We start from the raw sequence: 10,697 nt of genomic DNA, 5'->3' as shown, positions 1-10,697 counted from the left end.
GAATGGACTCTAATCGTCTAAGGGTCCCCGCAACTCAAAGAGTAATAAATCAACGATGAACTAAAGGGGTTTGGGGGCTAATTTTCTTCGGTTGAAGTGTAGATTGGGAGATACTCTATCTTTTCACTGAAAGGCTTGGATGGATTTGAGCAAAGGATGAGGAGCTTTTAAAGCTTTGGAATAATGGAGTAAGTAAGAGAAACAAGCTCAACTTGATTGGGAAAGAAGATACCCCTTGGGAAAGAAACGACGAGCTATAGCCTACTCAAAATCTGCATGTTAGGGTATTTTCCTACAACTTGGAGATTTGGTACGAAATCTTAGGCTATAGCTGAAACCAAAGCCAGGTCAGATTTCGGGTGCTCCCAAAGTCCACAAGGTACTTGGGCCAACCTTCAGACAAAGTATTCGGCTGAAACCGAAGCTACTAATTTCAGCCGGAGACTAAGCCGAATTTTGGGCATCCGGAAAGTTCGGTCCAAAACCTTCGGACAGGTGTCAAGGCCACTCTGAATTTTTTTTAGGGTAAGATGTTTTCCGTAAGCTTTTTGGGTGTCACTCTTGGGGAACTTGGGATGAGGTTTTAGGGTATATACCCCTTATAGTATGATTTATATTACGACTTTCCTAACACTCGGAATAGCGGCGATATCCATCTTTTTGCTTTTTGGTGTTGGAGTTCGGTCAACCCACCCCCGTGTTCGAGCTGGGTGCGAGCTAAGTCAAGTTTATAGGTTTTTTGAACATTTTGTGTGGGCCCATTCTATGAGGAGGTGGCGGATGATCAAAGTGCATATAAACTTGAGTCAAATTCTCAATTATTCTTACAACAAAAACGAGGGGAAAATGGTCGAAGAACCGGAAATATATGCTCCCCATCTTGACCGTCCATCACGATCGGACGGACGCCAACTCTCTTCTCTTCAGCTCAGGAGCTTCAATAATCAATCAATCAATACCCACCCACACCATTTCCTCGTTCTGTTCTGCCCGCCGCCTACTGTGCTCTGCTCTCCCCACTGCCCAGTCCACACTTTCCACCCAGCGACTCCGCCACCACCGAAACCCCAATGCGGTCGCCGCGACTCCGCCGCCAGCCGGCACTGGCGCCGTCGCGGGCTTCGGATCCGGCGGAGCCCACGGAGGTCTTCCCCGTCGGCAAGGCGGTGGAGGTGCTCCCGGACGAGGGAGCCTACCGCGGGGCCCACCTCCCCGCCGTCGTCGCGCGCTTCGACCCCGGCCTCCGCAGCTACGCGGTCGAGTACGACGCCCTCGCCGTCTCGGGGGCCTCCGGCCGCGCTCTCCCGGAGACCGTGCCCGCGTCGCAGGTCCGCCCGCGCCCGCCGCCACCGTCGCCGGCGCCCCACGCGGAGCACGCGGCCGTGGACGCGCTCCGAGACGGCGCGTGGTGGCTCGGCGTCGCCCTCGTCGGCGGGGGCCGGGCGGACGGGAAGGTCGCGGTTCGCTTCCCGGCGACGAGGGAGGAGGCGGAGTTCGACTTGGCCGATGTCCGGCCCCACCTCGAGTGGGTCGCCGGCGAGTGGCGCTCCCCCGAGGACATGGTACGAGTTCCAGCACATCTTGCAAAAGAGTCGTCTTTTTGTGCCGTTGCATCCCCATTCAAACTGGGGAGCCCCCTTTGTTCCATAGTTAGGGTTAGTAGAAGAACATCTTGCAATGTTCATCGGATTGCTGTTGCCTGGGCGTTGTTGTTTAGTGCAGGATCATTTGTCTCCATGTGATCTCGTGGCTAGGGTTTTTTGGGGGAATCCAGTTCTGTTCCCTCGGTAGTCTGGTTAGGGTTATGACTTATGGTTTACAAGATGATCTTGCAAATTTGCAATGCGTTAAAGTTTATGCATTAGCATTCGAGATTGGAGGTTAGTGTATTTGCTGCTGCACTTCTGTTAAGTATAGTATTGATGGGTGGTTATTGAATGTAGTATTCAATGGAACCCAGCTTTCTAGGTGTGTTCTTGTGTCCCACTGTCTGGAAGATTTCAGTTCATCAGATTTATTGAATAAATTCCTCTGGGCCGCTGGACGGCTTGTGGTCTGTTAGTTAACAAATGGTGGTTTATAGTTGTCACTTGTCAGACCAAGCTAGTTGGATTTGTTATAGATTCATACCGAAACAAAGTGACCTAGTTGGTGTACATCTGCAATGAGTTGCTGGTCGATATTGCTGCTGTTACTTCTCCTGACATGTTTTTGTTATAGTAAATAACTAAATATGAATCATACTGAAACAAAATGAGCCTAGTTGGTGACTTGGTGTACATCTGCAATGTGTTGATGGTCGAGAATGCTGCTGTTACTTCTCCTGGCATGTTTCTTTTATTACAGTTCCTGAGCCTCAGTGCAAGTTGACATGACAAGATTGTTATGGAACTACATTACTGAATTGTTGACGATCTTCCGAATGCTTTATGCTGAAATTTGTTATTTTAGAGGGGTTTCTGTTTTCTCCTATATATTAATACATATGTTGGTATTTTATCTTTTACTTCTAGGTGCGTCTTAAGTGCATGTAATCATCGGCTAGGATAGAACATATGGGATGATTTGGATTCCTTTTCTGATTGCTCTAGAGTTATAGGTATCAACTTCTATATTATGCCCTCAATTGTGTTGGTCATGGTAGTTTTATATTAGTGTTGCTTAATTTTCAATGTTTTCTTTACTTGCGTATTTTTATCACCTTGTTTCAATTATTGGTTGCTGAATAACTACTCTTTGTCTACCAGGAGACATCCAAGAGAACGCTGTATGCTAAAGGAACACAAATAGAAGTTGCCAGGTTGGAAGCTGATTCTGTTGTCGCTTGGTTCCCTGCAATTGTTGCAAAGACTATCTGGAAAAATAACCTCTTGGTGGAGTACCCTTTCTGGAAGGGCAGTGAACTGTGCAATGAGATTATCGATATCAAGCATATCAGACCTTGCCCGCCACGTGCATCAGTTATTAGTTTCTGCGTCAATGATGATGTTGAAGGCTTCCAAGATGATGGCTGGTGGCCAGGGAAGATCACTGAGATCCATCCCAAGTTAACGTATACATTTAAGTCAGCAACTTCAGGAAAGAAGGTTCAGTTACACCAGAACACACTGAGGCTTCGATATGACTGGATTGATAACCAATGGAAGCAGGTTGCACAGGTGTATACAGAATCTTTCGAGTTGTATTTCTTTGAAATGTTTGCACTTTATGTGTATGCTTCCTGCACTGCTTTTATGTGTTTATGTTCTTAGTGCTATAATCAATTGTTATGGTGTGAAAAGGTGAGGATTCTTTTCCTTGTAGTGAAACCTACTTTTACGTATGAATCAAGCCTATTTGCCTCTTTGGATTGGATGATTTCAATCCATAGGATTTTTTCTACAGGGAGTGTTGGATAGGCAACCATATCTCTTGGATCGCTTTCCTATGCCCCTAATTCCGTAGGACTTTTAGCATGAGATCATATCTCTTGGATTCTTTTTCCTTTACGTGCATGGCAACTATGGCATACATTCATTACTAGTATCTAGAGAAAATTCCCGTGGTCCAACAGCACAGCTCCTAATCCTTACTTCTATATGATTCGTGATGCCCCTGTGCTGGCATTTTTTACCTATAGCATGGTCAATTGCGCAGTTCCCTTTAAGGCTTTAACTATGAAATTTGTGTGCAGGAACTGTGACACTGTTAACAACTCGAGATATTAGATATATTTTCTTCTCAGAATTGTTAACCTGGCTAAATTATTAGTTATTAATCCTGCTGCTGTGGTATCTGTTCCAGTGAAGCAATATGCAGTTCACCCTGTTGCTTCCTCTTTTTATTGTTTTTCTGGATCAAAGGGATAAAACATACATCTCTGGCCTCTTTTAGCTCAAGTACCTACCACTTCACCACCCTCTTGCGGACACCGATGGGAATATATTAAAAACTAAATCAGAGAGAACGGAACCTTTTTTTCTGTATTTGAGGAAGAATCAGCTCCATTACTTGACACTGCTAAAGAGGCATCGTATTGTCTGTACTTGGAACTAAGGATGACCAAATGTAGCACCTTATACTGTCTGTGTTTGTTGCCTAATGTCTTATCAGTGGATGTAGTACCAATGACCAAAAAAATCAAATATGTTATGAGCCACATCCATGGCAATTACATCAGTTAGACAATTACTCGCACAATCAAACTATTTGAGCTTATAACTTGATGAGAGGAAAATTCAAGGAACAGCTGGACCCTATAGTTCTCTATTCCGGTATTATCAATGCTCTCATCCAGTAAACCAAATTAATCAAAAGAATCCGCGGGCAGGTCCTCTCAAGTTTGGCGGAATTAGAAAATCTGTGTTTTCTGTTGAATTCTGAAATTGTAAGATGAGATGCACCTCTGTTCTTTATGTTTAAATTAATTTAAACTGCCAATGTTTCTAACAAATGTCGTGCCGTCTTTCAGAATCTGTCAGGAACAAAATTCACAGGAGGCGACAGGGTTGAAGTGAGCAGCGACGAGGAAGGTTTCCACGGAGCATGGTTCCAGGGGACGGTCGTCAAATCCGTGGGACACAAGTTCCTTGTGGAGTACGATGCGCTGAAGGACGATGACGAGACCACGCCTCTGAAAGAAACCATAGGGGAGGAGCACATCAGGCCCTCTCCTCCGGCTATTCCTGTCACCAATGGTTTCAAGGTCCTTGACGAGATCGACGCCTACACCAACGATGGGTGGTGGGTCGGCGTGATATCCGAGGTCCTCAGCAACCAGAAGTACAAGGTTTACTTCAAGGCGTACAAGGAGCAGGATGAGTTTGAGCTCGAACAGCTGAGGCGTCACTGCGATTGGGTGGGGGGTAGGTGGATCCAGGCTTCCCTGGTAACCTCTACTGCCTATCCGTTGCCCCGCATCTAAGTTTACAGTTGATAATGAAATTAGCACTAGTGATGACGATTTACTGATAGCTGGATAGCTACTACCCATGTTTGTCCCGTCTTGACGTTCAGTTATTATTATTATCATCATCTGTTTCTTTGCAATCCATCAATCCCATGTGTGTGTCCAAGTTCAGTTTTTCACTGACAATCTGTAAGCCTTGGCAGGCATTGCAGATGTGACGGCTGAAGGGACGCACGACATTTTTTGTACAGGAGCCTGGGATAATTAGTACCCATGAGAGAATGGCTTCACCAGTTATGATGCTTGCTGAACTGAAGCTGTGTTATGCGCATAGAAAGGCCAGCAAATCGGCAGTAGATGGCCTTTCTGCATTGCCATTGCCCCAGCAGCTGATCTAGATGTTGGTCGACCGGAGACTTTCACCGTCGCAAGTAAGGTTCGTCGTTGTGCTTTTATGTAAACCACCTAAGAACAAACCTGTGTGAACATCGTCGCTATTCACCATTCCGCGAGTCCCCGCTTCTGAAAATCGAGCCGCGGTCGCCCTATATTGCTGTTCTGCGTTCGTTCCGCGTGATCTGGCCTGCATGGAACGTTTTACGCACTTGAGCCGAGTGCAACCGCCAACGGTTCGTTCGTCCTTGTGATAACTGTGTTACGTGGTTGGCCTTTTGGACCACCGAGTGTTGGCTACGCCCCGGTTTTAAAAGCTTGAATTCAATGAGGCGTGAGGGAGGGAACATGGCCGGATTGATTGCCTTCGCGGTAGAGGACGACGAAGGTTTGTTGATGGTGACGACGCGTTGTGGCTGTACGTACTAGGTGCGAGTTTATTTGACGGGGCCATGCAAACAGCATTTTCTCTGTGTTGTGTCGTGTCGTGCGATATGTGCATGAACACATCTAAAATCAGTACAAAGTTGAGACACAAAGTGTGATCCAACAGAATGGTTCATCCATGTTGTGTTGCCTCAAGGGGCTTGCTTCTGTCTCAGCTTCAAGGGTTCTTGCTCTCCGGAGCGGGAGGCAGCGAGCCAGCGACACACTACCTGAGTTGTTGGTTTTTTGTATCAAATCATATACGATCTATGTTTAGAAAAATGATGCAACACCATAAGCAAGGAAAGAGCAGTGGCCTCCAAAAACCCGTTGGAATTTTGCCGGACCTTTCGTTTTCGTTTTCTCATCATAGACGGTATGGTAGCCCTCTCGAATGAGAAGTCGCCACTTTCCAAAGATTCCTCCAGATGACAACAAATGCTGTCGTTGCAGTGTCAAATCAGTGGAGCTGCTGCCTTTTTTCATGGCGTGGCAGCAGGAATTCAATTGCTCCTGAGATGCCACTGTTCCAAACTGCGCCTACTAGCAGGACGTGTTGGTGCGGTCGCTGGGCTATTCACTCGTACCGCCGCTGGTCCATAGTTCATGCTGTATCACCCATGCATCAAACGAACCGGCCGATGCACGTGCACGCAACGTACTTACGTAACCCCCCCGCAAAAAAGAAAGTAGTCTCACAAATATAATATGTTCTAGATATTTCAATGTTGATTATATACGGACCGAAATGGGAATACAAGCACACTAAAACGTGTCTATGTACATTTAAATCAGAAAAAAGTTGCTCCCTCCTATCCAAATTAGTGAGCGTCAATTAATTTGGATCGGAGGCAGTAAAACATACAGTATTATATTTCTGAACGGATGGAGTGAGATCCAACCAGCTGCTGCTTGGCCAGCAGCGCTTAATGTCAGAGAGGGCCAGCCAGTACAAAGCTGTTGCGTGCACCCATTGCATTTGCATACCACAACGGCAGCAGCAGCAACTGGATCCATCCTAATCCTGCTGGAACTAATGGCAGCACGAGCAGAAATGCTTCGACATTATGCACAGGCAGTGACAGGAGCAGGGACCCGTCCTCCTCGGCTAAACCGTGGAGCTTTGCAATTTGCAAAGACATTTTTTGGGGGGCACAGGCGCACAGCAGTGCAAAGATATTGACAAGACGGTGAGGTGCAGAGTTGGCAGTACTATGCATATAACCACCAGGACCAAGGCATGTTTGGTTCGTTGATGAACTATAGTTCACCTTTTCTGAAGCACCATGGCGCGGTAAGGGCAACTCCAACCCTGGCCGCGTCCATTTATGGGTAAACAGACAGAAAACGCGGCCCAACATATAAGTGCAAACAGTTGAATCTTTTAAAAAAAATTGTTTGTTTTTCGTCCGCTTTTGATCCATTCCCGTCACAATTTTGGGCCGCGTTTGTATCCAGACGGACACGCACGGACGGGCGGGACGCGCGTCCTTGTCCCCCCGGCCCTCCCGTCAGGGAGACAAACCATTTTCCTCTTCCCCTGCCCTCCCTCCGCCCTCCTTCCTGAAGAAAATATGCCCTAGACGCAATAATAAAGTTGTTATTTATATTTCCTTATATCATGATAAATGTTTATTATTCATGCGAGAATTGTATTAACCGAAAACTTAATACATGTGTGAATACATAGACAAACAGAGTGTCCCTAGTGTGCCTCTACTTGACTAGCTCGTTAATCAAAGATGGTTAAGTCTCCTAGCCATGGACATGGGTTGTCATTTGATGAACGGGATTACATCATTAGAGAATGATGTGATGGACAAGACCCATCCGTTAGCTTAGCACTATGATCGTTTAGTTTATTGCTGTTGCTTTCTTCATGACTTGTACATGTTCCTATAACTATGAGATTATGCAACTCCCGAATACCAGAGGAACACTTAGTGTGCTATCAAACGTCACAACGTAATTGTGTGATTATAAAGATGCTCTACAAGTGTCTCCAATGGTGTTTGTTGAGTTGGCATAGATCGAGATTAGGATTTGTCACTCCGTGTATCGGAGAGGTATCTCTGGGCCCTCTCGGTAATGATCATCAATATAAAGCCTTGCAAGCAATGTGACTAATGAGTTAGTTGCGGGATGATGCATTACGGAACGAGTAAAGAGACTTGCCGGTAACGAGATTGAACTAGGTATGAGGATACCGACGATCGAATCTCGGGCAAGTAACATACCGATGACAAAGGGAACAACGTATGTTGTTATGCGGTTCGACCGATAATGATCTTCGTAGAATATGTAGGAGCCAATATGGGCATCCTGGTTCCGCTATTGGTTATTGACCAGAGAGGTGTCTCGGTCATGTCTACATAGTTCTCGAACCCGTAGGGTCCGCACGCTTAAACGTTCGTTGACGATATAGTATTATATGAGTTATGTATGTTGGTGACCGAATGTTGTTCGGAGTACTGGATGAGATCACGAACATGACGAGGAACTCCGGAATGGTTCAGAGATAAAGATTGATATATGGGATAATAGTGTTTGGTCTCTGGAAGGGTTCCGGAATTCACCGGAAGGGGTTCCGGATGTTTCCTGAAATGTTTGGGTACGAGAACACTTTATTTGGGACAAAGGGGAAAGCCCACAAGGTTTTTAGAAAGCGCAAAAGGTAGTTTTGCGGCGTCCAGGGGCCAGACACCAGGGTCCCTGCCGTCTGGGTCCAGACGCCGGGAACCCTGGCATCTGGCCCTGGAGTCCGAGAAGGACTCTTGCCTTTCGGGTGAAACCGACTTTGTGGAGGCTTTTACTCCAAGTTTCGACCCCAAGGCTCAACATATAAATAGAGGGGCAGGGCTAGCACCCAAGAAAGATCAAGAAACACCAAGCCGTGTGCCGGCAACCCCGTCCCCTCTAGTTTATCCTCCGTCATAGTTTTCGTAGTGCTTAGGCGAAGCCCTGCAGAGATTGTTCTTCACCAACACCGTCACCGCGCCGTTGTGCTGCCGGAACTCATCTACTACTTCGCCCCTCTTGCTGGATCAAGAAGGCGAGGACGTCATCGAGCTGAGCGTGTGCTGAACGTGGAGGTGCCGTACGTTCGGTACTTGATCGGGACGGATCGTGAAGGTGTACGACTACATCAACCGCGTTGATAAACGCTTCCGCTTTCGGTCTATGAGGGTACGTAGACACACTCTCCCCTCTCGTTGCTATGCATGTCGTAGATAGATCTTGCGTGATCGTAGGAATTTTTTTGAAATACTGCGTTCCCCAACAGTAGCATCCGAGCCAGGTCTATGCGTAGATGTTATATGCACGAGTAGAACACAATGAGTTGTGGGCGATAATAGTCATACTGCTTACCAGCAACGTCTTACTTTGATTCGGCGGTATTGTTGGATGAAGCGGCCCACACCGACACTACATGACCGCATTCATGAGACTGGTTCTACTGACGTGCTTCACACACAGGTGGCTAGTGGGTGTCTGTTTCTCCAACTTTAGTTGAATCGAGTTTGACTATGCCCGGTCCTTGTTGAAGGTTAAAACAACACACTTGACGAAAAATCGTTGTGATTTTGATGCGTAGGTAAGAACGGTTCTTGCTAGAAGACTGTAGCAGCCACGTAAAACTTGCAACAACAAAGTAGAGGACGTCTAACTTGTTTTTGCAGGGCTTGCTGTGATGTGATATGGTCAAGACGTGATGATATATAAATTGTTGTATGAGATGATCATGTTTTGTAAAAGTTATCGGCAACTGGCAGGAGCCTTATGGTTGTCGCTTTATTGTATGAAATGCAATCGCCATGTAATTGCTTTACTTTATCACTAAGCGGTAGCGATAGTTGTAGAAGCCATAGTTGGCGAGACGACAACAATGCTACGATGGAGATCAAGGTGTCAAGCCGGTGACGATGGTGATCATGACGGTGCTTTCGAGATGGAGATCAAAGGCACCAGATGATGATGGCCTTATCATATCACTTATTTTGATTGCATGTGATGTTTATCCTTTATGCATCTTATTTTGCTTAGTACGGCGGTAGCATTATAAGATGATCTCTCACTAAATTTTAAGGTACAAGTGTTCTCCCTGAGTATGCACCGTTGCTACAGTTCGTCGTGCCGAGACACCACGTGATGATCGGGTGTGATAAGCTCTACGTTCACATACAACGGGTGCAAGCCAGTTTTGCACACGCAGAATACTCGGGTTAAACTTGATGAGCCTAGCATATGCAGATTTGGCCTCGGAACACTGAGACCGAAAGGTCGAGCGTGAATCACATAGTAGATATGATCAACATAGTGATGTTCACCATTGAAAGCTACTCCATCTCACGTGATGATCGGACATGGTTTAGTTGATTTGGATCACGTGATCATTTAGATGACTAGAGGGATGTCTATCTAAGTGGGAGTTCTTAAGTAATATGATTAACTAAAATTTAATTTATCATGAACTTGGTACCTGATAGTATTTTGCATGTCTATGTTGTTGTAGATCAATGGCCCGTGCTACTGTTCCTTTGAATTTTAATGCGTTCCTAGAGAAAGCTAAGTTGAAAGATAATGGTAGCAACTACACGGACTGGGTCCGTAACTTGAGGATTATCCTCACTGCTGCACAGAAGAATTACGTCCTGGAAGCACCGCTAGGTGCAAGACCCGCTGCAGGAGCAACACCGGACGTTATGAACGTCTGGCAGAGCAAAGCTGATGACTACTCGATAGTTCAGTGTGCCATTGTTTACGGCTTAGAATCGGGACTTCAACGACGTTTTGAACGTCATTGAGCATATGAGATGTTCCAGGAGTTGAAGTTAATATTTCAAGCACATGCCCGGATTGAGAGATATGAAGTCTCCAATAAGTTCTACAACTGCAAGATGGAGGGGAATAGTTCTGTCAGTGAACATATACTCAGAATGTCTGGGTACCACAACCACTTGACTCAACTGGGAGTTAATCTTCCTGATGA

General features: G+C 46.1%; 1 protein-coding gene across 2 annotated transcripts; it reads left to right on the top strand.

The window, feature by feature from the left end:
* Positions 1-960: 960 nt before the first annotated feature.
* On the top strand, positions 961-5,392 carry LOC123180315 (protein AGENET DOMAIN (AGD)-CONTAINING P1). Of its 2 annotated transcripts, XM_044592335.1 has the most exons (4): positions 961-1,562; positions 2,748-3,158; positions 4,451-4,867; positions 5,092-5,392. In XM_044592335.1, exons 1-4 carry the CDS (start codon positions 1,071-1,073, stop codon positions 5,104-5,106), a joined length of 1,335 nt encoding a protein of 444 aa, XP_044448270.1. In that variant the 5' UTR covers positions 961-1,070; the 3' UTR covers positions 5,107-5,392. The 2 variants fall into 2 exon arrangements, with proteins under 2 accessions (XP_044448270.1, XP_044448268.1); XM_044592333.1 differs by lacking the exon at positions 5,092-5,392 and having other exon boundaries at positions 966-1,562; positions 4,451-5,028.
* Positions 5,393-10,697: the final 5,305 nt, after the last annotated feature.

The sequence above is a fragment of the Triticum aestivum genome, chromosome 1D, assembly GCF_018294505.1.
Source record: "Triticum aestivum cultivar Chinese Spring chromosome 1D, IWGSC CS RefSeq v2.1, whole genome shotgun sequence".
NCBI lineage: Eukaryota > Viridiplantae > Streptophyta > Magnoliopsida > Poales > Poaceae > Triticum > Triticum aestivum.
The sequence above is the reverse complement of the archived record's forward strand: the minus strand, read 5'-3'. Positions and strand labels throughout refer to the sequence as shown.

What these genes read in the sequence shown, in the direction of transcription:
- LOC123180315 (XM_044592333.1), top strand. Translation starts at nt 1,071, where the DNA reads ATGCGGTCGCCGCGACTCCGCCGCCAGCCGGCACTGGCGCCGTCGCGG. An exon ending in GGCGCTCCCCCGAGGACATG is followed by an intron (nt 1,563 to 2,747) that starts GTACGAGTTCCA and finishes TTTGTCTACCAG; the next exon opens with GAGACATCCAAGAGAACGCT. An exon ending in AATGGAAGCAGGTTGCACAG is followed by an intron (nt 3,159 to 4,450) that starts GTGTATACAGAA and finishes GCCGTCTTTCAG; the next exon opens with AATCTGTCAGGAACAAAATT.